This window comes from Chionomys nivalis, chromosome 6, assembly GCF_950005125.1.
Source record: "Chionomys nivalis chromosome 6, mChiNiv1.1, whole genome shotgun sequence".
NCBI classification, from domain to species: Eukaryota; Metazoa; Chordata; class Mammalia; order Rodentia; family Cricetidae; genus Chionomys; species Chionomys nivalis.
Window position 1 is genome coordinate 48,792,449 of NC_080091.1, and position 26,824 is coordinate 48,819,272.

General features: G+C 43.0%; 2 protein-coding genes and 1 non-coding gene across 4 annotated transcripts in view; 2 read left to right on the plus strand and 1 right to left on the minus strand.

Annotated features, from left to right (window-relative positions):
• The window catches only part of Cd38 (CD38 molecule), a 42,593-nt gene extending 22,539 nt beyond the window's left edge, over nt 1–20,054 (plus strand). For both annotated transcript variants that reach the window (XM_057772074.1, XM_057772075.1), the window contains 7 exons: nt 7,068–7,197; nt 8,611–8,746; nt 10,766–10,851; nt 13,193–13,266; nt 15,278–15,370; nt 15,676–15,762; nt 18,067–20,054. In XM_057772074.1, coding sequence (XP_057628057.1) covers nt 7,068–7,197; nt 8,611–8,746; nt 10,766–10,851; nt 13,193–13,266; nt 15,278–15,370; nt 15,676–15,762; nt 18,067–18,142 — 682 coding nt within the window. In that variant the 3' untranslated portion in view covers nt 18,143–20,054. The remainder of the gene's footprint in view (nt 1–7,067; nt 7,198–8,610; nt 8,747–10,765; nt 10,852–13,192; nt 13,267–15,277; nt 15,371–15,675; nt 15,763–18,066) is intronic.
• Nucleotides 16,625–16,730, minus strand: LOC130876685 (U6 spliceosomal RNA). Its single transcript, XR_009057336.1, has one exon. It is a non-coding gene; the product is annotated as a U6 spliceosomal RNA (small nuclear RNA).
• Nucleotides 20,055–24,177: 4,123 nt separating the features above from the next.
• LOC130876582 (DNA-(apurinic or apyrimidinic site) endonuclease 2-like) lies at nt 24,178–25,728 on the plus strand. The gene has a single exon (XM_057773189.1). The coding sequence runs from the start codon at nt 24,178–24,180 to the stop codon at nt 25,726–25,728; it is 1,551 nt and encodes a 516-aa protein (XP_057629172.1).
• The last annotated feature ends 1,096 nt before the right edge of the window (nt 25,729–26,824 follow it).

The following is a 26,824-nucleotide window of genomic DNA, read 5'->3' on the forward strand; positions in this document are numbered from 1 at the left end:
CAAAGTAGGCCCTTCTTGTCAGGAGTTTTGATCTTCCTGCCTCTGCCCCCACCTTCTTTCAGACTCCAGCCAGCAGAAAGGGCAAAGAATTCTTTTGAACTTAAGTGATCTCTTCCACTTCCTGTGCACAAAGTCTTCTGTTGCCATAATTGGACCCTAAGTAGAAGTCAACAAGGAAGGTCAAATTTGCATTTCTTCCTTTTTTCCATCAGTTCCTCCTTGCTTGCTTTGCTCCAGTCAGCTACTAGGACCTTCTTTCCAGAACATTATTCCTGTGGATGTCGGGGCTCTAAGCTTCTGTCTTCCTTCTGGTCTTTGTTCAATGCCATCTAAAGATTCCCCCTCCCCTTACAGAGCGTTGAACACTGCTTGTCCCTCCCCCAGCACTCCCATGACTTTCTAACACGCTTTATAACTTTCATGGTCTTTATCTCCTTCTCGGATTTACCCTCTGCACTTCGCCCATGGCAAATTTTAACTAAGTATTTTCTAGATTTCTGATTTGGCCATTTCCAGGAACCCCTTCAAACTGGAGTTTCCTTTTTTTTTTTTTTTAAATTTTACCATATATTACATCCTAATCAAAGTTTCCCCTCCCTCTTCTCCTCCTAGCCCCCCCCCACCTCCCATCTCCCCCAGATCCACTCCTCCTCCTTTCCCTTCAGAAAAAGGCTGGCCTCCCAGGGATCGATATCAAACAAGCATGGCTTATCTAGTTATATTAATAAGACTAGGCACATCCCTCATAAATTATTTTTTTTTTTTTCGAGACAGGGTTTCTCTGTAGCTTTGGTGCCTGTCCCGGAACTAGCTCTTGTAGACCAGGCTGGCCTTGAACTCCCAGAGATCCGCCTGCCTCTGCCTCCCGAGTGCTGGGATTAAAGGCGTGCGCCACCACCGCCTGGCACATCCCCTCATCTTAAGACTGGATGAGGAAATCCAGTAGGAGGAAACGGATACTGAAAGCAGACAAAAGAGTTAGAGACAGTCCCCACTCCCACTGTTTGGAGTTCCATAAGAACACTAAGCTACATAGCCATGACGTATACACAGAGGACCTAGGTCAGACCGATACAGGCTCTCTGTTTGATAGTCGAGTTTCTCTGAGTACTCTGAGCCCTGGTTAATTGATTCTGTGAGCTGTTTTTCTTGAGACCCTGTTTAGAAATTCCTCATTGCTTCCTGTGTCTCGCCAATCACTCACTTCGCCCACAAGGTGGCAGCCTTTCCATTAAATTCAGGCTCGAGTGGCCTTAGCGAATGCGTTTGTTTTCTTTGAGCAGAGACAGCTTGACAGCTGAAAAATTCATAAAATGTGTATCCCTACCCCCTCGAGAGCTAAATGTGTTGAAGGAATGGGGGCGTAAGTCTCAAAGCCTCCCACAGAAGTGGCACATTATGGAGGTAGAAATGCCGTTATTATGCAAGTGGTTTACATTTAGAATAGAGATGGATACCCAGTGCAGGCTGTCCACATAAAAACCAGGTTTCACAATCACACACATATATGTGTCTCCCCTCAGCATAACCCTTTACATTTTCCTTCCCAACTCATGTTATTCTCGCATCTAGAAATGACTGCCAAGTTCTATTCTTGACTATCTCCTATGGTCTAGAGACACAACTCCCCTGGGAATCATAATTTTTTCTTCTAGAAGCCTATTTTGAACATAGATGAATAGTTTTATTTTTCCTGTGGGAGGCAGCATTGTCTATCAAAAAGAGAAGATCTGCTGCTGTGAACACAGCTGAGCACATGTCCTTGTGATATGAATAGCCGGAACCTGGAAACAACCTAGATGTCCCTCAACCAAGAAAATGGATAAAGAAAATGGTACATTTACAGAATGGAGTACTAGTCAGAGGTAGAAAATAATGACATCTTGAAATCTGCAGGCAATGGATGGATCTAGAAAAACACCTTATTGAGTGGGGTAACCCACACTCAGAAAGACAAATATAAGTGACTTTTAGACATAAAACAAAGAAAAACCAACCTACAGTCCACAGCCTCAGAGAACCCAGATAACAAAGAGGACCTTAAGAGAGACATACAAGGATCTACATAAGAAGGAGAAAAAGACAAGATCGGGGTCATGGGAGAGTGTAGAAGGGAGAGGGGAGGAAAGAAGAGGAGTGAAGAAAAATGTATAGCTCAATAAAAACAATTAGAAAAGAGAGAACATTTGACCTGCAAAGCAGTTCTGAAGCTGGCTAGTTGCGCTTGGGCAGGGCCTAAGCAGCTCTGAGCTCCAATCTCTTCTAAGAGACCAGAATCCCCCTCAGTGGCTGCTGTGAGATTCTGATGTAAGCATGAGCCATGGCATCTTGAGCAGCATCTGGCTCACAGGGCATATTGGCATGGTCACGACTGCCACCCTTTTTCTCATTGCTGCTTTCCAACTTTGGCCACCTAGAATCAACCAACCCTGAGAAACTTAGTGGAGAGGGAAGGAGCGAGGGTAGACTATAAGAAGTGGTCCATGGAGGTGGGAGCAGTAGAATGAAGGGCCATTGACAGGAGCAGAGGGCTAGCAAAGGGCAGTACCCATCATCGACCTCAAGGCCTGACATTCAGGCTAACTTACTCCATGCCAAGTCTTCAAGCCTCCAGCTTGAAAGAGAGGCAAAAAACTGCCCTTAGACCAGGATTCTCCTCCACCAAAAAAACCTTCCTTCCAGCAAGTCAAAAGGCTGCCTGGGGCTTCTTGCGAAACTTCTGTTCAGCTCACACGTACACCAAGGCATTCCAGCTGTCATAGACTTTTAGATTCTCTGGTGCCCCAAGATGGTTCCTTACTGTCTAGACCTTAACCCAGGACCACTGGGAGCATTCTAGGATTGTGTGAGTTGGGTTTGTTACCCTCTGTGAGAGGCAAAATACTCATCACGAAGGGGGGGAGGGGCAGGCAGGTGTGGTTTCCAGGAAACTTGTGGGGTCTGACTTGGTTTTGCGGTTCAAGGGAAGATTCAAGGAGACTGGCTTTACCTGTACAATGTTAGTGAGAAGCATCTGAATTCTCTGATATGAAATCTTGCTGAATTCTCTCCACCAGGCTGGAAGCATGAAGCTCAGGTCGGTACAGGTTAAGATGCGGCTGTCACTTCTATCAGCCATGTACAAGGATGGTTCTACATAGTTTCCTTATGTGTGTGATTTCTTTCTGTCTGCATTTGAATTACAATCTACCATCGCTTTCTCTGATGTTGGTATTCTGTGGAACTGCTTGAAGAAACTTAAGATGTGATTTAGCTATGAGATCACATTGCTCCACCTCTCTGAAATCAGAACCGTTTCTTCTTCATTCCTCCCTTTCCCCCCAATATCTCCACAAACAACCTATGCATTTCCTGTCCAGGGGAGGAGCAGCTAAAGCAACCAGCTTATCACTAGTGACTCAGTCTGGGGAGGAGTGTTCCCAAGGGAAAAAAAGAAACCTGGGAACTTGGCCAGTTTCCTTGTTATATGGACCCTGGATAGATAGACTGACCATAGCAACCAGAACAGAACCTTATTATTTTTAGACCCTTAGCAGAATGCCCTTGAGTGTATTATGCTTCTAGCATCATTTCCAGAAAATATATTCAGAATCTGTAAGGTATGGCTTTCAGAAAAGTCACACAAAAGGAAGACCTCTAGGAGAATGAAATTGAACCATGTTCTTCTAGCTAATGAAGAACCACACAATCTTACTTTCTATTCCGGTCTAAAAAGCTTGTACCATAGGCAGGATAGAAAGGGGGACTCAGGGGACTTAGCAGAGTGGCCATCTTTTCTTTGTTTTGTCTGAGATTTTTCATTATCCATCTCCTTGATCTTGTTGGCAAAGTCTGGCCCTGGAGTCCATCTGTGTTTCGTGTGTGATTTAACAAGGAAGTATTTTAAAGTTGGAGGGAAAAGTTCATTGTGAAAGGCCTGCAGGTCACATTCCTTACCCCAGAGTTCATATCCTTGAGCTCCAGGATAAGGGATGCTCAGTATTAACCAATTCTGTGCTCCTTAACTGGATAATCAATGTAAAAAGATAATGGGTTCTGGAACCAAAGACCCTGTGGCGAGAGCTAACATTCAGGTCAGGACCACGCATATTTACTCCAATACTGAGTAGTGTTTTTCTTGTGTATGTTTAAGTGCCCCATGGACAGAAATGTTTATCAAACTTGATAGCAGCTGGGACACATTGTAGAACTTATAGCGGCCCCCCAGAAAATATGAAACGAAAGACCACATAGAAGAAACAACTTAAATGCCCATTGACTGAAGACAAATTGACGCATTACACAATGGGGTATTGTTCAGCCTTCCAAGGGGAGAAGAGTCAACACATACTATGTGGTGTTTTGAAAGGGAATGGCCCCCATAGACTCATATATTTGAATGGTTGGTTCCTAGTTGAACTGCTGAGGAATGATTTGGAGGTGTGGCCTTATTGGAGGTATGCCATTGCGAGTAAGCTTTATGGTTTCAAAAGACCAATGCCAGACTCATTCTTGCTCTCTCTGCCTTCTGCTTGCAGATCAGAGTGTAAACTCTCAGCTACTGCTCCAACACTGAGCCTGCCCACCTGCCACCATGCTTCCCACCATGATGCTCATGGACTCACAGTCTGAAAGTCTAAGCCAGCCCCAGTTAACAGCTTTCTTTTATAATCTGTTTTGGTCATGTTTTTATCATAGCAATGCTAACTCTAATTAAGATACAATACAGCATGAGTATCCTAAAAACACCGTGCTAAGTAAAGCCAACCATATATAAAGATTCCAGTTGCATGAGGTACCTAGCATAGTCAAATTGAAACAGAAAGAGTTGTGGTAGACAGGGGTAGGGTAGAGGAAGGTCAGGCCATTAATGCTAGTGGGTTGCAAAGCGTAATGACCCTATTTATCTGTACGTGTAAAAATAGTCAGGATGGACTGGAAAGTGAATCTTAGTGGTAGAGCACTTGCCCAGCATGTGTGGTGCAGGGAGTTTAATTCCTAGGACTACAAAAACCAAAGCGAAATCACCCAGCGCCACCACTGTCGTGGTGTTGTGTGTCTGTAGTCCCAGCTACTCCGAAATTTTGTTATTATAAGAAAAGAGGAGATTGTGTCTTGATGAGTACAAACTAAAAACAAACATAGTTGAGAAATAAGGTTGGGGAAAGATTTACCACAGAGAGCAGGTTCAAGAAGATAAAGGATGGTGCATACAGTCTGGGGGCATGCTTAGGTAAAGACTGTGAAGCATATGTTTGCAGGGTTAAAATGGTGGACAGGAGCACTTCTGGTCATGCTTGGCTTGAATGATAATTATGGCAGCCAGTAACACCTCTGGACAACCTCAGTTTGATAGATAGATAGATAGATAGATAGATAGATAGATAGATAGATAGATAGACAGACAGACAGACAGACAGACAGACAGATAGATAGATAGATAGAACAACAACAAAAGGTTTTAGCAGTAAAGGAAAGGACACTTTGAAAGTGTGTTTCTTAGGGTTTTCCCCTAAAACTTAAATCCTAACATATTTCTATTTGGCTACAAGTGAAAAAATGGGTAAAAAGATTTTGAAAATGATTTGTATGCTATATGCAAGATGATGCTTTTGTTTTTCTCTTTGAAATACAAATTCTTCCGAGTAGAATCAACTCTTTCATGTCAGATCCAGCAGTATTGCTGCAGTCTCCACTCCCCCAAAAAGAACTTTTCTCAGGTTTTAGCCCCGGGTTTCTTGAATCTTTACTGTAATTTGAACTGGAGTATAAGACCTAAGAGAAGCATAAGAATAATTTGGGAGCATTGTGAGTTTTGGTGATTAAGTAAAAGCTTGCTGATGAGAAATTCTGATGTGTGTCATGTTCTCAGTGCTGATAACTTCCATTTCCACCAGGCCTTCTTCAAAGTGGGAAACACTCTCAGCCTTGCACCTTCTTCTGCCTCAAGGGCTGCAGATGTCATCAAGGGGGAAAGTAGAGGAGTTCTACAACAGCTGGAACTTAGAACAGAAAGTTCTTGAGAAGGCCACTGCAGTAATTACTGGAATTAAAACATAAACCCTACTGAAAGCAAAGTAGCCGCCAAACATCTATTTTCTAAATTGCCTGTGATAGTACTCCATAAATTTTGATTGACATTAAAGTACATAACATCATAACTTTTTCTTTTTGTGTATGTAAAAGAGAGAACACTAATGGTTTCCTGGCATAGTTTTCAAAGACAGGTGCCGATGGACTTAAACTACTCTGGTCTAGACTTTGGATAGAAATGTTATTGAACCTTTCACATTTTCATTTGTGTCCACTGATTCTCAAACATAACTGGGGTCAGCATTGCCTGGGGGCAAGGGAAGCCATGAGAGCACAGACCATTGAACCCTGCCCTACGTTAACAAGTCTAACTGCAGTAGCCCTACTTATTTGAAGTTTTAATCGACACATAATATAGGTATATTTATGGGCACAACATGGCATTTTGGTTCACATATACACTACTATATACTGATCAGATTAGAGTGATAGGCATATTTATCACCTCAGGCATTTATGACTTCTCTGTGTTGAGAATGTCCAGTGCTCTCTGCTAGGCATTTTGAAATTTTGTCCTTTCTGAAGGCACTAAGAAACCATAAGTGATTTTATATAAGATGTAGGATAAGAACCAAAAAAAAAGTTTTCTTCATATTTTCTTCTTAATTTTATCCAGCACTTGGGCCATTTTACCCTCAGTGAGCCTCTGCATGGAGGTTGATTTCCATCCCGGAGGATGCGGTGCACATCTGATAGAATGATGTACAGGACTGGTTCCCAGAGGAGGAGCATCTCTTGCTATTATCTATGCTCCAAAAATATTTCTAAGACTTATTTTTGTTTTATGTGTCTTGTTGTTTTGCCTGTGTGTATGTGCAGTGCCCATGGAGGCCAGATGAAGGTGTCGGGTCCTCTGGAACTGAACACACAGTTGTGAGCCACTGTGTAGGTGCTGAGGACCAAACCCAGTCAACAAATACTCTTCACTGATGAGCCATCTTACCAGACGCTTCCAAAATATTTTAAAAATCTGTTTTCCACGTTTCCTTTTATAGCAATTATGACTGCAAGAAGATACTGAGTACATTCAAAAGAGCATTTGTTTCCAAGAATCCATGCAACATCACAGGAGAAGACTATGAGCCACTAATTAAGTTGGTCACTCAGACCGTACCATGTGACAAGGTAACAAATTATTCCTTTCACATTTGAGAATAAAAGTAAAGGGAAGAGGTCCCAGGACCAGAGTTAGGAGGCAGAAAGAGAGGCAACCTTGGCATTGGGCATCATTTGATATGGTTGGTGGGGCAGTATTGGTAGAGAGCGAGTTTTGGAGAACTAGGAGACGCCCAGGGTTTAGGATATCTGGGGAAGGAGGGTAAGAGAGAGGAGATGGGAACAGAGAAAAGAATCTAACATCAAACCCACCCCATAAGAACAAAAGTAACCCAGACTTATGAAACTTATGAAACTTCTCCTGGATTCTGATATAATAGACAAGTAGAGCCGGGCAGTGGTGGCGCACGCCTTTAATCCCAGCACTCGGGAGGCAGAGGCAGGCGGATCTCTGTGAGTTCGAGGCCAGCCTGCTCTAAAAGAGCTAGTTCCAGGACAGGAACCAAAAGCTACGGAGAAACCCTGTCTCGAAAAATCCAAAAATAAATAAATAAATAAATAAATAAATAAATAAATAAATAAATAAATAATAGACAAGTAGATTGTGACACAAGGCCAATTTGCATTTAAAGAGTGACTGAATTTTACTCTCCTAGCCCTCACCTTCTTAGTTCTTCAGAGCCATCCTATGGAGTAGGCAAGCTATGGAATCAGTCTTTTTTCACCAGCGAGGAATCTCAGGCTTGGTGAAAAGAAATTGCCCAAGTATAAGAAATGTAAACCAGCTGAAGGCCAGATTGTGGTAGCACACGCCTTTAATTCCAGCACTTGGGAGGCGGAGTGTGACGGATCTTTATGAGTTCAAAGCCAGCCTAGTCTACGTCTACAGAAAGAGTTCCAGGACAGGCTTCAAAAGCTGCACAGAGAAACTCTGTCTAAAAACAAAACAAAACTAACAAACAAAAAACAAAACAAAACAATGTAAACCCACTGAAATGTAAATAGAACAAGCCCTGGAGTCCTAGAAGCCTGGTTTCCAGTCCTTTGAATATACTGAGTAAGGTCTCTCATGAGTACAACTCTTTCAAAGTCTGCGTTTAAAGCAAAATTTCTCATGTCTGAAGTTAAGTGAAGCCCTCCACCCACTCACAGTTATCACTGCCCGTCCCATTTTTAAGTGAGCTGGAGATTGCTGTGTCTCCTACTCCAGGAGTATCAAGTGCATTGCTCTGAACAGAGGACGTTGAGGGCAGACAATAACCAAACTGACTTCTCTGAATAGGTAGTGGATGTGATTTACTTTGATAGTTTCTGCTTTCTTTTATTTAGAGAAGGTTGTTTGATGGAATGATTGATTGACTGCTGTTCTGGGCATGGAACCCAGAGCCTTGTTCATGCTAGCACTCATTCTCTGCTGAGCCACATCCCCAGCCCTTGGATTTATTCTTGGACCTACTTAATTGTGTGTTTATTCTTTCTCAGACTCTCTTTTGGAGCAAATCCAAACACCTGGCTCATCAGTATACCTCGGTCCAGGGGAAGATGTTCACCCTGGAGGACACGCTGCTGGGCTACATTGCGGATGATCTCAGTTGGTGTGGAGACCCCAGCACTTCTGGTAAGGATCTCAATCACCTGGGATGGCTCAGGGTGCATGGGAATGGGTCTTTGAGCTGGGCAAGAGGCCTTGAAAGGTCAATAGGCACATGCCCTAATGCCATTGGTACCCTTAATGGCAAGTCAGTCTCTTAGAGAACAGCAATCCCTGTCCTCTGGAAATACCAGCTACAGAGCTTAGGACTGCAGTTGGCCTCTGAGGGATGGGAAGTAGTATGTGTGGAGGAATGGACTGATCAGAAATCCTCCCAGAAGGGAGGAAGCAAGAGAGAGAGAGAGCTGAGAAAGCCATTAATTATTCTTCATTTTTGTGGTAGCCAATCCAGTTCCATGAGATCCAATACAGTCCAGTGGAAAACAACCCAATCTCCATAGCAGTCATTAATCCGTTCATGAGGGTAGATTCCCTCATGATCCCAACTCCTCTTAGAGGTCCCATCAACTCAACACATTGCAATAGAGAATTAAGGTAATGTGATTGTTGGCGAGGCAAGCTGTATCAAAGCACAGTACTAGTTTATAACGCCAGTTATAAATCCAGTTCTCCTTCCTACTCTCTCCTTTCCTTGTCCCTCCTGCTCTCCTCCCTTATCCATTCCTTTTTCCCTCTCCACTTCTTCTTTCTTTTCTTGTTTTTTTTTTTTTTTTACAAGTAGTGGCCCCCTTAACCTGTATATCTTAATGCATTCTGAATCATGCATTCTTGAACATAACTATGAGCCACTTTTGAAGTCATTTTGAAACTGAAATTATATATACTTAAGGTGTGCAGTATAATGTTTGGTTATAAATAGACACGGTGAACTGATTATTATATTGCGATAATATAATAAAGAGACCAGCCCCCATCACTCCCCTGGAGTCCAGGAACACTTAGAGAGAAGGCAAGGCCTTTGCCGGAAGAAAACATATTCGCCAGACATTTAGCATGGGCATCTTAAGGTATCATCCCCATTCTTTAATGTGATCTCCCCTTCTTTTCTCTTCATAGCAAATCCATCTATGTGCCCAGAAACCCATCTGTTCTTCATCTCTGCTCACACTGTCTGAATCCAGCACACTGGCACCCGCTCTTGCTGGGAGTGCTGCACTGATGACTCTTTACCCCTCTGGATCAGTCTCCATTAGATCTGACACCACAGAGTTTTTCTTACTGTAAACATCTGACCGTGCCTATCTCCTTTGAAAACCTAATTTTCTCTCCTCACTTCTAGACTAATGGTCTAAGTTCGTCATGTTGGCATGGCTTCTGTATATCAGGGGCATCATCTTTTATCGTTCCCTTTTTCTGATCAGAGCCCAGCACAGCTCTTTGCCTCTGCATGTGCCATCTGCATACGGTACCCTCCTCTTTAGAGTCTGTCTAAAGTGATTCTTGTCCAAGGCAAAATTCAACCTGAATTTTTCTGGTAATATTACACAGCAGAAGTTAATCTTCCTCTGGGTATTGGTCGTCACTACATGACATGCTGTAGGAGGTAGGGCTCCCACTGGTTTAACCCTCTATCTCCAGATGCTAATCCTCAGCAAATGTTTATATACTAAGGTAGATAACCTTGCGTACAGTGTCATAGAAACCATGTAGCTGTTCTGATGGGGCTGGCTGTAGAAAACCTGAGATCACCTGAGCCCCCAAACTTCTGGGGGTTGAAAAGGAAACTCTCCACAGGAGAGAACTGCCAGAAACCAGAAGAGTGTCTGGCGAATATGTCTTCTTCCGGCAAAGACCTGGCCTTCTCTCTAAGTGTTCCTGGACTCCCAGGGAGTGATGGGGGCTGGTCTCTTTAGGGCAAAATTTTGTTGTCATTTCCCAGAATGATGAGTCAAAACCCATCACACTGTTCCTGTCTGGGATCTGGACGGGAAGGCAAGCAGTTGGAAGGAATTCAGGGGACACTTAGTCAAATTGGGTCAAGATATGTCCATTCTCCAGCCTCACTGTTATTGGACAGCCAAGAATGAGCCCAAAGGTACATTTCCATTTCCAGTTTAACTATTTCCTATACGCTATGTGTTTTAGACCTGAACTATAACTCTTGCCCACACTGGAGTGAAAACTGTCCCAACAATCCTGTCACGGTGTTCTGGAAAGAGATTTCCCAAAAGGTAAGTTCCAAGTAGATCTGTTCCAGAGTTTTGACTGAAGGCGCTGTCTGGTCAATTTGGTTGATTTGGACCCTTTTCGGGTCACAGATCTTTGTAGGTGTGAAAGTGTGGAAACCTTTTCTTAGAACAAAAGCTCAGAAATACATGCTAGACGACTTTCCCACCCACAGAAGCTTTGCAAGCTCAGAAAAAGAATTCCTACTCCCAACGAGTGCATAATATTCATTGGCTATGTCTATCAGGAAGCTAGGTTTGGTTTAATCTTGGGACCCAGGTTTTGGCTGGATTTCTGAGAAAGTTTTAATAATAATCATTTTTGGACCACTTAATATGTTTCCAACTCTTTGCAGGAGTTAAGAGCTCTGTCTTCACAATAGCCAAATAAAATATCATGAATACCATAGCCACTTTGGAGTAGTACCAAGGAGGTGCAAGCAATCGTGGAAGCTACTAGCTGATTCCAGATCTCCAGTCTGGGCTGAGAAACACTAGCTCCCTCGCCTCACACCATACAGATAACTTCACTTGAAATTGCATAAGCATATTTACCTTTTTCCCCATTAGTTGTGCCTCTGTAATAAAAATTCCTTTGTTAGTAGACCAATGGGGAAAAAATGAAAATGATCAAGAAAAACAAGTGAAAAGAAAAAAATCCAAACATATTTGCTGACAGAGATTTCTGTCCCACCAGATTCCACAGCTGTCCAGTCCCAAAGAAAAAACACAGAGGTCTACATTAATTATAGCTGTTTGGCCTAGTATTGTTGAACACTTACTACATGTTTTGAACACTCAGAGACACTGTATTTTTTTTATTGCTTTTTAAGAGAATGCTTTCCATTTATGCTATCAACTCTGGGATATGTTTTACAGCCACACCATCATCAAAACTTTTTACAGCAGGTCATGTGATATATATATCTTGTACTCCCATTTCAACCCTTGGTACTAAGAGTTAAATGGTGAGGGTGACTGAAGGCACCCTGACTTCTGAGACACTGCAGCACGAACACCTTGATCCTTGCCTCATGGAAGAAGGCAAACAGTCTAGTCCCTATCTTTGACAGTAAGGATGCTTTTTCTTACAGGTTTGAATCTTCAGGTTATCTTGCTGCTAAGTCATATGACCTTGAGGTCAACTGAGCAAAGCTTTCCTTGTGTCAGGGAACTCATGAAAATTCTACCTTCTCTAGGTACTTGTGGGGTCCAGTACTCTTCTGGGTCAGTGTTTAATGATGATTCATCAGGGTTAGGGGTGCCCATCTGCTAATATCCCTCTGAAGCAAGACAAGCACCAATGGACTTCATAATTCCTCTGCAGATCACTCAGTGGTGTAGAAGTCACCTGAAGAATAATGTCAATTTCCTCAACTGCATACACGGCCTTCCGCGAACTGACTTTTCAGCATCCGCTGATGCTTCTCCGACAAACACCACTGCTTTCTGAAACCCACAGCCTTTTCCTGTCACAGCTTCATTTGAATCCCACCTAGTCTTTGGGACAGGGATTTTGTCTCCTATACAGCGCTTCCTCGTTCTTTCCTAATCGCTAGTAAAATGTATCGTCCTTTTTCCTGCCATCTTGTCTTTCCTTGGAATTTTACTGAGCAAAACTTCCCCTCCGCCATGTACCAGGTATAGATCACTAAAGGCTCTAGAAGATCCTGGGAAGCCAAGCTCTCGTTTCTCACGGAGCTCTTCATACTGATGGCTAAAGCTGTTCCACCCATTGTTACAATGAAATGTATTAGGTACTGTGCACAAATGTCATGGAAGGAGACCCAGGTCCCAGAAGTCTTGGTCTGTCTTCAGAGGAAGCTTCACAGTACTCCATTCACATGGTTCACTCCAGTTCTTAATGAACTTTCCAGATGAAAGTTGGTTGCTTGAGGAAATAAAACTCTCTCTATTCAAAGGCCAGCCTGGTCTACAGAGTGAGTTCTTCAGGCCATCTCCTTTTTCTCTTGGTGTCTTTTTTAGAGCCTTGGGGTCATTGGCTCTTTCCACAGTGTTCCATTTCCCTTGCCCCTAAATTGTCCATCTTGCTTCTGCTAAATAAGGTGTAGCCTCTAAAGTACATGACACCAGGCAAGTGCCTTCATTTCCTTCTTCTAGAGATACTCTGTTTCCCACTCTAGAGTTCCAACTTCAGCATCATTTACAGACTAGCAAGGCTTCATCAAGAACTTATGCAAAGCAAATATTTCCAATGGCTTAGACTCTTGGGTAGATTCACCATTCCTGGGCTGAAAGCGTAGAAGCTATTTTCTCCCTCCTAGCTATTACTGTGTACTCTTTTGCATGGAATTTCTGGAGAATAATGATGGACTTCTTTTTTAAGTTTGCAGAAACTGCCTGTGGTGTGGTCCAAGTGATGCTCAATGGGTCTCTCAGTGAACCATTTTACAAAAACAGGTACTTCTTTCCTTTCCTTGTTGCCTGTTTGCAAGGGTTAGTTATCACAGTTACCATAGTAATAGTGGCATTTCATTTGTAGTTTAATAAATAAAGCTTACCTGAGAATCAGAAAATTAAAACAGCGACATTGGCCAGTCTTACAGACCAGGCAGCAATGGCACACACCTTTAATCTCAGTAGCCGCACTAGCTTGCCATAGAAACCAGGTGGCAGTAGTGCACACCCTTAATCCCAGACCTAGAGAAGGTTATAAAACAGGAGGAGGCAGCCCACAGTCTCAGTTTCAATCTGAGATTTCCTGGAAGCAGGATCACCATTTTTGGACAGAGGTTGAGGTAAGCCAGTGGCTGGCTGCTTCACTTTTCTAGTCTTCAGGTTGAACCCCAACATCTGTCTCTGAATTTTTATTAATCATGCTTCACATAGTCTCCTGTTGGACATGGCATTCCTCAAAAGAATGTGCCTTTCTTTCATTCCCAAAGAGCTGGTCTTAAAAAAGGAGTTTTTGTATTCTCAGATGTTTTTCTTCCTGGGTTAATGTTTGCTCTGGTTTCTCCTTTGTCTGAAATCTTCCACCGTTCCTAAGGGCCATTATATGGTTAGCAGCTACTGCTCTTCACTTTCTGAGGTCTCACATAGTCTTTCTCAGCTCTCTTTCCCCCTCGCATTCCGTCCTCCCATTTCACCCATACTATCTGGCCTGCCTCCCCACTCCTCGCTGTCTGCATCCCCACCATTCAGGAATAATGGCTCACTTGTCTCTCCAGTTCAGCAGCAGAGGTGTCCTGGGGCATCAGAAGCCGCACTGGGCTCTGCTCTTCACTCTCTTATGGTAGCATTGTCAGCAAAGTACTAGTGGTTTAACAGGGTGGACACTGGAGGTCATCACACACACCCTGTGTGACCTTGGGCAGGCAGCTAACCTCTGGGAGTCCCTGTATGCATAAGTGATAAGGTGAGGATGTTATACAGCTAAACCAAGAGAGAGTTCCACGTCTAATGAAAACTCCCGCCGGGCGGTGGTGGCGCACGCCTTTAATCCCAGCACTTGGGAGGCAGAGGCAGGCGGATCTCTGTGAGTTCGAGACCAGCCTGGTCTACAAGAGCTAGTTCTAGGACAGGCTCCAAAACCACAGAGAAACCCTGTCTCGAAAAACCAAAAAAAAAAAAAAAAAAAAAAAAAAAAAAAAAAAAAAAAAAAAAAAAAACTCCCCACAGCATATCAGCTATTATTTTCTCATTTATTCCTCAGGACTAAATTGGTGCCACCCTCAAGCCTCCCGTCCCAGGCCTCCTTCTCATCTTAGTTTCTATCATGTCAATGGCCTTTGTTCTCTAATTTTTCTCTGATAAAAATACTTCTGAAGATGGAAGTATGTATTAATTTTTTTTCTGGGCACTCTAGGTACCCTCTGTTAATTGTTCCTCTCTTCTGTTTCAATATTTAATTTTACAAAGCAACATTAACTCTTTTGTCTTCTTCTGACCCTCTTTTCCTATGGGTTTTGGGTGAAGATGCTAGCTAGCACTCAGAATCTTGTCATCTGATGTTAGAGAGCCAAGTCCCTGCCACAGGGGAGGTAGCTGTCCACACTAACAAGGGCGAATCTAAAAAGGCATTGGTGAGCAGAGATTCTGTGGTTGCAAGCAGCTCTCTGGTAATGCTACATCAAGTATCTCATATGTTTTAATCAGCACCAAAGTATAGTTAAAATCTCATCTGGGCTGGGCAGTGGAGACGCAAGCCTTTGATCCTAGCATGGGAGGCAGAGGCAGGCGATCTTGGTGAGTTCCAGGACAGCCAGAGTTGTAACACAGAGAAACCCTGTCTTGAAAAAAAAAATCTTATCTTTAAATTTGGAAACCAAGAGTCATGTCAAATGGGGAAAGGTAGGAGGCAAGGTATATTCTGCTCAATGGTGTCCAGCTGGGTGAGTTCTGACAGGCAGTCTGGATACCCTGCACGCTGGCCTGGGATCAAGGATGTTCTTTATCTCTTCTGTTTTAGTACCTTTGGAAGTGTGGAAGTCCTTAATCTGGACCCAAGTAAGGTTCATAAACTCCAGGCCTGGGTGATGCATAACATCGAAGCAGGTTCCAGGTATGTCACTGTCTGTAGGAGACTGATAGTCTCTGAGTCAGCCTGTGAAAAATGCAAGGTCATGAGAGCGCAGCGGGGACAGACGGGCGTGCTCACTCTGCTCTGTCCTCCTTCTAATGTCTTAATTCTGTCTTCACAAAGGACAGTGCCGGCTTCCCACCTCTGCTCCTGCTGACCCGAGAACCCAAGAGGTGGACCTCTGATCCACCTCATTGCTGTTCCCAGGAGCAGTTATGCAGAGGAAGTCAGACACTCAGAGAGTGTTTGAAAGATCGTATTACTTGAATATTTTCTTTCTTCCCTAGTAACTCATGCTCAGGATCCTCCATAAAGGAACTTAAGCTGATTGTGCAAAAAAGGAATATTGCATTTTCCTGCCAGGATAACTACAGGTAATTGATTTATTTTTTAATATTTGTTTATTTATTATGTAAACAGTATTCTGCCGGTGGCATGTATGTCTGCAGGCCAGAAGAGGGAGCCAGATCTTATTAGAGATGGATGTGAGCCACCATGTGGCTTGTGAGAATTGAACTCAGGACCTCTGTAAGAACAGCCAGTGCTCTTAACCTCTGAGCTATCTATCCAACCCTTTAAATATTTTATTTAATTTTTTTAATGTATGAGTATATTGTTTGCATTCTTGTCTGTGCATGATATTTGTGCCTGGAGGCTGAAGAGGGCATTGGGTCCCTAAAGCTGGAATTACAGTTGTGAGTCACCCTATGAGAGTTTGAAATTGAACGTGGATCCTCTGGAAGACCAGTCAGTGCTCTTAATCACCGAGCCATGTATCCAGGCCAGTAAATGATTTCTTGTGAACAAAACAACTGTGTGATCTGAGCAGGCTTCAGCGATGTTTCTCAGGCCTTGATGGCATGCGATGTGTGATGGCTTCTGCTGTGCCACCAAACCTAGCTTGTCTCCCTAGCCAATGGCTTCACTCTGGCTGCCTGGCCATTCATCCTCTTCCTCCGTTCGTGCCAGCCCTAAGCAGTGACTTGCCCCAGACGCTGACTGACACTCAGAGGACACACTTCCTGCTTTACTGCTGGGCTTCAGGGGAACAGAAACACGCCTCGCCAAGACTTTTCTCCCAAGTTTTAAGATTCCGTGACTGGCTTTAAATTTGTATGTGAAATCTCCTTGGTTAGATTCAAACATAAATGCCTATTATTTGGTAAATTTCCACACGGCAGTTTACAAAGACTTATCTTTTCTAGATTAAAACCAAAAACCAATATAAATTCCTTTTTTTTAATTGAACACGTCACAATTTGTGTGTCATCCTCCCGTAAGGGTTATGCTAATCTTCTCTGTATTGTTCCAATTTTAGTGTCAGTGCTACCGAAGTGAGCACCCAATGTAAATTCTTAACAAGAACTTAGCATTAACCTATGGACTGGTATATATCTTTAAAGTCACCTGTAACTCCAAAACTGGGGGGGGGGTCCCTTCATTGTTTTTGACCAGTTATGGTCAATGATACAGACAGGGATAGCCAGCCACTTCTACAGAGCAGCACCTTTGAAGCTTTCCCATGAGGAGCAGCTTCAACCAAGACCAAAGCCCAGAGAAAAGGCTCTGTGACATATGCACCGGCTGAAGAAGCGGAGTAATTTTACGCCTCTTCACGTCGCCTACCATATCTCAAAGGCAGATTTAAAGGATGGGTGGCTCATTTCCCAGATGACCTGAATTTCCCATCAATCAAGCTGGCTCTTTTTTGGAAACTGCCAGGAAAAAAATTCATCAGCATGCTTCAGAAGTTAAATAAAAAAAAAAAAAACAGAAGAAAAGATCAGCTATAAAAGAAACTCTGTAGACAGCTGATGAAGCGAAGATGCAAAGACGTTTTGTACAGGAAAGAGTGCTGGTAGGCTGGAGGAGGTTGCAGAATACAGACTCCTTGGTTTTGTTAGCTCACATTTATGAAAATGACAATCTTTTAAATTTACCAGTTAGATACTAAAGTGTGCTACGTGTAGAGGAAGCGTGGCCCTCTGACGGCATCCATACCTCTTAAAGACAGTCCCTGAGTTCTCTGCTGTCTCTTGCTTTTACCCAGAAGTCATCAGGAAGCTCCCTAACTGGGGAAGGCAGAATCCTCAGGAACTGTGGGCGGGCCTGCTCTCTGTGGCCACATCTGCTGTCTCGTGATCATCAGCTGTCACAGACTTGTGACACATTTGAACCAGAGGTTCACTTTTCACCTCCATATATTTCCATCGCACTCCATCCTTGGCATTGATACCTATGGCCTTACAAGTGAACTGCACCCGAATGGGGCACCCTTTCAAGTCGTTTATTCCTAGGCTAGGCAGTTCTCTGTGTTGATGCTGAGGAGAGATATGTGTGTAGATGGTCAGTAGTCCATTTTCCTTTGGTTGTCTTCTTTCATTGATGAGTTGGACCATAAGGTACATGGTTCAGTCTCTTTCCTCTTAAATTTTTGTTACATTTATGTTTATTTACTGTATGTATGTACATCTGCACATGTGTGCACATACCATAGCTTTCATGTGAGCATCTGAAGACAACTTGTAGGAATCAGGGCTTTGTTCCACCACATGAACTCTGGAGATCAAGCTCTCCTGTCATCGGGCATGGCATGGCAGTGAGTCCCTTAACCCCATGACCCATCTTGTCAGTCCTCAACCTGTCCCTTGATTTCCTTTCTTACTTCTCTCCCACAGGCCTGTCAGGTTTGTTCAGTGTGTGAAGAACCCTGAGCATCCGTCATGCCGTTTTGGCATGTTGTTTGGATCCTAGACCCCCTGTTGCTGGTCAAGATGAGAGTCTCTCGGAAACTACACTGGTACACAGCCGGAGCTATCAGAGAGCGTGCTCTAGTATAATGACAGCACTCGAGATGGAAGGACTTCCCAACAAAGTTGGGCAGCATTACATGATCGGTTTAGTTCTTACTGTATACTACTCAAGAAAAAAACTACTCCATGAAACAGAGCTAAACTTGTATATTGTTATTTCACTTTAACTTTCTCATGTGGTGCTGTATTTTGTTCATATATTGTTAACTCACTTTTTTTTCTCTCTCTTTTAATGAAGCCAAGAAACAAACCCGAGAACGGTAGTTAAGCCTGTATACCATTGAGTTCCATCTTCGGCACAGCTGGTAACATCATTTTTATTGAACAATTGACAATCCACGGGGGAGTAGGAGGAGTGGGTGGGAGGACTGTGGAATGAGAATAAATAATAAATAAATAGGCAATCAAACCTCCCCTGTCAAAATGGACAAAGAAAACGAAATGTCAAGCTTTTCAAATGAATGGCCTTATTTTTTTCAATGTTTCTGAATTTTTCCTACAAATATTGAAATGGTAAACCTGAGGTCGTGGGTTATTACGGGGAAGGTGTTCTGTGGGAACTTGAACATGCTTGCTGTTTTAATTTTTCACCCTTCCAACATGTGCCAATAAATTTGACTATTGTTTTCCTTTTTTTTTAAAAAAAAAAAATGAGATAATGGAGCTTAGAGAGGTTATAAATTTTCCTAAAGTCACATTCTGGGGATCATGATTAGAGCTGGTACTGACTCCGGTTTTTCAAAGTTCACAACATATAATATTTCTTCTTTTCTAGGCCTTTACCACCAAATTAATAGTAGCCTGTATTATTGTCCAGAGAATGTTGTTGTACTAAATTGAATGTAATAGAATCTGAAATGTGATTGTTTTGTTTTGTTTCTTGGGACAGAGTTTCTCTGTGAAACAGTCATGGCTGTCCTGAAACTCATTCTGAAGACCAGGTTGGCATTGAACTCAAAGAGATCTGTTTGCCTCTGTCTCTCGAGTGCAGAGATAGATTAAAGGCATATGCCACCACTGCTCAACCTGAAATGTGAATTTTATGGACACTTTCAAAACTAATTCATTGCATCCTATTTCCTTTCATGCTCATACTTGGTGCTCTTTATAGGTAGTAAAATATTTTTGTTGAAATATTGAGTTAGTGAGCCTGACGGTGGTAGCACATACTTGTAATCCCAGCACTTGGAAGACAGAGGCAGGAAGATCTCTGAGTTGCAGGTCTACTGGTCTACAAAGTGAGTTCTAGAACAGCCAGGACTGTTACACACAGAAACCCTGTCTCAAAACAACAAAACAAAACAAAACAGAAAAGCAAAAACAAACAAAAATCCCAAAAAACAAAACAAAAATATTGAGTTAAATGTGAGTTAAACTACATTTGTTGCTGATATTGGCAACTTGTTTTCTATCTTTTGTTCCCTTAGATCAGCCTTGCTTTGGGATTACCAATTGTTGCTGCTGTTTTCAAACCTACAATCTTTAGCTTTCTTTCTTTATTTTATCTGATTGTGCTTTTTTTTCTCTATTTTTAGAAATATAAAAATGTCTTATTTCTTCTAGCTTCCTTGGATATCTTTGTTCAGCTGTTTTGAGACAGATGCTTAGATCATTGATATCACAGCCTGTTTTCTTGTCTTAAACATGTATTTTAGAGCTGGGGGTTTTCCTCTGAGTCCTGCTTCTGCTGCAGCACTGAAGGTCTGTACTCCTGGACTGGTTACCATTCAGTTTAAAATCGTTTCTGGTTCCACTGTTATTAAGAAAAGCATTATTTACTTCTCAACATTCAGAGAATATTTTTAGTTTGTCTTTAAAAATAAGTGTATTTTGTAGATATTAATAAAACTAAATTGTTACAGCCTCAAAGAATTTCCTTGGTTTATTGAAAATAGCATAAATGTTGGAGACAGACACTGCCCAAGTCCCAAAGAAAGACTCTCTCAAAAATCAAGGTGGAAGGTATCTAAGGGTTGACAACACGTGAACCGGCACACATCAACACAGAGAGAGAAAGAGAGAAGTATGGTAATATACTATATAATGAAAATAGGCAATGTGTCAAAAAGCCTTGACAAATTTGGATTGCATTAGTCAGGATACATACATTCTAGTAAATCCCATACGAACACACCAAAACACACACACACACACACACACACACACACGGGATTTATTAAAATAGCTTGACTTACAGGCTGTAGTTCAGATAGTCCAATAGGGATTCAGATTAATCCCAGTTTTCAAGTAGCTTCTACGATGACAGAATGTCCTCAGAACCAGATCCATGCCAGTGAAGCCTGCAACCTAGAGCTTCTACACGAGACTCTTCTGCTTTAATGTGAAGGGTAGTTACCAGATTCAGGGTTCACTAACGTCCTTGCTCACAAACATACTTTGGAAGTGGCTGCTTGTGTCAGAAACTACTTGGCCTTCACATCCCCTCCAAGATGACGTGGATAGCATAGAAATCAACTTGTAGGGCAAGCCCATGAAGATTCCTCTGAGATCAAGTTTGAAGCCAGTGGAAATCTCAGAGGAGACAAATCATGTTTTCACATGCTGCTGAAGAGGGCCCTTGGTGGGGGGGGTGCACAGAGGTGACTTGGGGCTAGGGTGTTCCTTCTCCTTCCCCCACCTTTTATCGCAATAGCACAGTACCCCGAATCTATTCTCTCTGTAGTTCTAACTTTGAGCATCTAGACCATTGACCCTGCAGACATTTCCAGCCCTAAGGGCTTGATGACCTACATGCACAAAAATATACCGTGTTCCTCTTCTTTTTCTTTAAATTGATTTTATTGAGCTCTACATTTTCCTCTGCTCCTCTCCCTGCCTTTCTTCTCCCCTTCAACCCTCTCCCAAGGTCCCCATGCTCCCCATTTACTCAGGAGATCTTGCCTTTTTCTACTTCCCATGTAGATTAGATCCACATATGTCTCTCTTAGGGTTTTCATTGTTGTCTAGGTTCTCTGGGATTGTGATTTGTAGGCTGGTTTTCTTTGATATATGTTTAAAAACCACTTACGAGTGAGTATATATGATAATTGTCTTGCTGGGTCTGAGTTACTTCACTCAATATGATGTTTTCTAGCTCCATCCATTTGCCTGCAAATTTCAAGATGTCATTATTTTTTTCTGCTGTGTAGTACTCCACTGTGGAAAAGTACCATATTTTCCTTACCCATTCTTCAGTCGAGAGGCATTTAAGTTTTCCAGGTTCTGGCTATGACAAACAATGCTGCTATGAACATAGTTGAGCACATGTCCTTGTGGTAAAATTGAGCATCCTTTGGATATATACCAAAAAGTGGTATTGCTGGGTCTTAAGGAAGGTTCTTTTCTAATTTTCTGAGAAATTGCCACACTAATGTCCAAAGGGTATGTACCAGCTTGCATTCCCACCAGCAATGCAGAAGTGTTCCCTTTACCCCATATCCTCTCCAATATAAGTTGTCATCAGTTTTTTTGATCTTGGCCATTCTTACAGGTATAAGATGGAAACTCAGAGTTCTTCTGATTTGTGTTTCTCTGATGACTAAGGATGTTGAGCATTTCCTTAAGTGTCTTTCACCATTTTAGATTCCTTTGTTGAGAGTTCTCTGTTTTGGTCTGTACTCCATTTTTTTTATTGGATTATTTGTTCTTTTGATGACCAATTTCTTGAGTTCTTTGTATATTTTGGAGATCAGACCTCTGTCTGATGTGGGGTTAGTGAAGATCTTCTCCCATTCTGTAGGCTGTTGTTTTATCTTGTTGACTGTGTCCTTTGCTTTACAGAAGCTTTTCAGTTTCAGGAGGTCCCATTTATTAATTGTTTCTCTAAGTGTCTATGCTGCTGGGGTTATATTTAGGAAGTGGTCTCCTGTGCCAATGTGTTCAAGTATACTTTCCACTTTTTCTTCCATAAGGTTCGTTGTGACTGGCTTTATGTTGAGGTCTTTGATCCATTTGGACTTGAGTTTTGTGCATGGCGATAGATATGGATCTATTTTCATTCTTCTACATGTTGATATCCAGTTATGCCAGCACCACTTTTTAAATAGGCTTTCTTTTTTTCATTTGATATTTTTTGCTTCTTTGTCAAAAATCAGGTGTTCATAGGTGTGTGGATTAATATCTAGGTCTTCACTTTGGTTTCATTGGTCCTCCTGTGTGTTTTTATGCCAATAGTAGGCTGTTTTCAGTACCGTAGCTCTGTAGTAGACTTTGAAGTCAGGAATTGTGATGCCTCCAGAAGTTCTTTTATTGTACAGGACTGTTTTGGCTATTCTGAGTTTTTCACTTTTCTATATGAAGTTGAGTACCATTCTTTTGAGGTCTGTGAAAAATTTTGCTGGGATTTTGCTGGGCATTACATTGAATCTGCAGATTGCTTTTTAGTAAGATTGCCATTTTTATTATGTTAATTCTACGTACCCAAGCGCATGGGAGAGCTTTCCACTTTCTGGTCTTCTTCAATTTCTGTCTTCAAAGAGTTAAAGTTCTTGTCATACAAGTCTTCCGCTTACTTGGTTAGAGTTACTCTGAGATATTTTATGTTATTTGTGGCTATTGTGCAGGGTGATGTTTCTCTGATTTCTTTCTCAGTCTGTTTATTATCTGTGTAAAGGAGGGCTACTAATTTTTTTTTTTGAGTTTATCTTGTATCCTGCTATGTTACTGAAAGTGTTTATGAGTTGTAAAAGATCCATGGTAGAATTTTGGGGGTCATGTTCCTTTTCTTTGTGACTGATGGATGACTGTTTGCTCAAAGACCTTCTATTTCCTCTCTCCACACTCTGTTTTGCTTTATAAACTTCTCTCACCTCCCCTACTGTGTCTTCCATCATAACGAGCCAAAGGGTGGAGAAATAACCCGAGACCTCCTGTCCCTCTTCCAATCTCCTTAGGCTCACCCTTTTCCTACTGTGGTGACTTCTGATTTTACAGTATTTGAAGCACAGTTTCAAAAAGAGTTCAGAAGTGGTAGACCGAGTGCTTTAAACGGTGTGCGTGTGTGCGCATGTGTGTGTTTGTTTGTGGCAATGTACACCAATTATATGAATCAGTGTTCTTACCTGACAAGCAAAACTACCAAATATTTGGGTAAAGTACGTATTTCCTTACCTTTGTCTCAGCTACCCTCCGTGTTGTTGTTGTACTGTGTGAAAGCAGCCCAGCTCAAGTCTGCATGCTCTCAGATACAAAAGACAACATTACGAGCTAAGACTGCCTCTTCAGTGACTGGTGTATCCCCAAAAGAAATTCCTATGTTTGTAACTTGGGTGTCTTGGGAAGACTCTGCTTGGTTGATTGTTAAATGTTAGGAAGAACACTGTTTGCTTTTTAGTAATAGTCTTTGGAAAGCCAGTTGTAACTAAACTGATGCATCAAAGGGACTTTTGAATAGGGGAGGAAGAAAATCGGGGACTCAGGAGTCTGAGAGCCTGTGTGTAGCCAGAAGAAAAGGACCATAGGCGTTCCTCTTGCCATTCACTCTTCCCTGGATTTTGGACATGGTCTTGCTGTTGTAGCCCAGGTAGGTCTTGTACTTGCAAACCCGAGTGTCAGTTTTCTTTCTTTCTTTTTTTTTTTTTTTTTTTTTTTTTGGTTTTTCGAGACAGGGTTTCTCTGTGGCTTTGGAGCCTGTCCTGGAACTAGCTCTTGTAGACCAGGCTGGTCTCGAACTCACAGAGATCCGCCTGCCTCTGCCGCCCGAGTGCTGGGATTAAAGGCGTGCGCCACCATCGCCCGGCTCGAGTGTCAGTTTTCTAAGCGCTGACATCACCAGCATATATAAGCCAGCTTTCCTTCTTCATTGGAATCTGTTCTCACCAAAGAGAACTGAATTTGAAGTTCCTGCGAGCAGTCCAGTGCTTTGGGGGATAAGAACACCTGCTCAAACGCACGAGGAAGGTGGGAGACAGTTAACTTCCGGGTAACAGTTTGACTATGCCTATACATACAGTCTGTGAAACGGTACAATCTACCAAAATGTTGCGCGTGGTAAGCTGGAATATCAACGGGATCCGGAGGCCCCTGCAAGGTCTGGGATGCCAGGTACCCAGTAACTGTTCAACGGTCTTGCGACAGGTTTTGGAAGAGCTGGATGCCGATATTGTCTGTCTCCAGGAGACCAAAGTGACCAGAGACGCACTGATGGAGCCCCTGGCTGTCGTTGAGGGCTATAATTCCTATTTCAGCTTCAGCCGCGGCCCGAGTGGCTATTCTGGTGTAGCCACTTTCTGTAAGGACAGTGCTACCCCAGTGGCTGCTGAAGAAGGTCTGAGTGGTCTGTTTGCCACCCTGAATGGGGATATTGGTTGCTATGGAAACATGACTGAGTTCACCCAAGAGCAGCTCCGGGCTCTGGATAGTGAGGGCCGGGCTCTACTGACGCAGCATAAGATCTGCACGTGGGAAGGGAAGGAGAAGCCCTTGACCCTGATCAACGTGTACTGCCCATATGCGAATCCTGGGAGGCCCGAGCGGCTGACATTTAAGATGCGTTTCTATCGCCTGCTACAGATCAGGGCAGAAGCCCTCCTGGCAGCTGGCTGCCATGTTATAATACTGGGGGACCTGAATACAGCCCACCGCCCCATTGACCACTGCGATGCTGGCAGTCTAGAGTGCTTCGAAGAAGACCCGGGGCGTAAGTGGATGGATGGCTTGGTCGGTGGGGAGTACCAGGCTGAGTCCCATATAGGGCCCTTTATAGATAGCTACCGTTATTTCTATCCAAAACAGGAGAGAGCCTTCACCTGCTGGTCAGTGATCACTGGTGCCCGCCGTCTCAACTATGGTACCAGACTTGACTATGTACTGGGAGATCGGACTCTAATCGTAAACACTTTCCAAGACGCCTTCCTGCTCCCTCAAGTTATGGGCTCTGACCACTGCCCTGTGGGAGCTGTCTTGAATGTGTCCTGTGTACCAGCAAAACAGTGTCCAGCTCTGTGCACCCGTTTCCTCCCTGAGTTTGCAGGTACCCAGCTCAAGATTCTTGGCTTCCTAGTTCCTCGTGAACAAGCACTCAAGCGGGGGCAGCCAGTCCTGCAGCCCAGCCATCAAGCCCAGGTCCAGAAACATCAAAAAACACAGGCCCACAGGCACTCATCCAGGCCTCCAAAACGTCAAAGTGGCTCCAGAAAACACCAGAAAGACCTGATGAGTTATTTTCAGCCTTCTGCTAGCCTTTCCCAAACTTCTGACTTAGAACTACCTAGGCTGCCTCTGGTGACCACCCTTCTTACCCCAAAGTCTCCAGAAGAGGATATGACAACCACAATGGTGGATGAGCAAGCCAAGGATTCTGAGGTCAAAAATGAGAAGGAGGTACAGACCTCGATCTGGAAATCTGTGCTGAGTGGGCCCTCACCCACACCCCTCTGCAGAGGTCACAGGGAGCCATGTATGATGCGGATTGTGAAAAAACCAGGACCCAACCTGGGCCGCCGTTTCTATGTGTGTGCCAGGCCACAAGGTCCTCCTAATGACCCCTCATCAAGCTGCAACTTCTTCCTCTGGAGCAGGACCAGCTGAACCAACTGAGGTCTGGGGATGTCTGGCCTGGTCATCCGTGCGCAGGGTCTGATGCCAGGTCTCCCCTCCAAAGCTGCCTTCTTCCCCGAGGCTTCCTTCCTTCCTTCCTTCCTTCCTTCCTTCCTTCCTTCCTTCCTTCCTTCCTTCCTTCCTTCCTTCCTTCCTTGTTCATTCCTTTCTTCCTTTCTTCTTTTCCTTCTTTTTCTGCTTTCTTTTCTCCATTCCCTGCCCTAGCTTCTCTTTTCCCCTAAGACATTCCTCTTCTCGCTCCTCCCTTCCTTCCTCTTTGTCCGTACAGTAACCAACCTCCCAGAAAGTAGTAATGTTAAACCCTGATGCCCTCGATGTGGAATGCATTTGTTCATAAACAAAGTTTGTTCCTTTTTTCAATGATACAAATAAAAGTCTTTGGTTTAAGAATCAAACAATGGTGTATCTGTTCTCTATGAAGAAAATTCACCTACACCCCTCTAAGGATATTGTACAATGACATAACAACGTGTGTGCTTCTTGCCAAGTGACACAAATGTGAGACCACAGTTAAACACTTGATGCAAAGAGCAGACCACCAGAGAAGAGAACACGATCAGTTATTGTACTAGGCACTCCACACAGTGCAGCTGTCAGTCACCTCCTTCGCAACAGCAGAATGCTTTGGGTGAATATAAACTTTCTGTTATTTGGATTTTAGGGGTTCTTCAGGAAGTCAAGAAACAGCTTTGGAGTCACCCAGGCGAAGATAACATCCCCAGTTAGTCCACTATGCAAGGGTGAGGTAAAAGATTCTTTGTTTGCCTTCTAGACAATGAAAGATCCTTCAGTGCTAGAATGACTATGTCTGGAAATAGAATTAAAAGAGGTGAACAGCATGCAATGGATGGTCCTGATACTTGATTGCTATTTCAGTCTCAAACTTATTGCATAGATCTATCTGTCTGATGTGAAGACATGATATAAATTACTTCTTAGAATAAGCTCCAATTTGCCTTTTAAAATGGCAGTCACAGTAATACCCAATGTCATGGTCAGCTTCAAGTGTAAACTTGACACAGCCTATAGTCATATAAGAGAGGGGAGAACTTCAGTCAAGGAGCTG

Bases quoted from the DNA above. Each gene is read 5' to 3' on its own strand.
- LOC130876582 (XM_057773189.1), top strand. From the start codon at position 24,178: ATGTTGCGCGTGGTAAGCTGGAATATCAACGGGATCCGGAGGCCCCTG.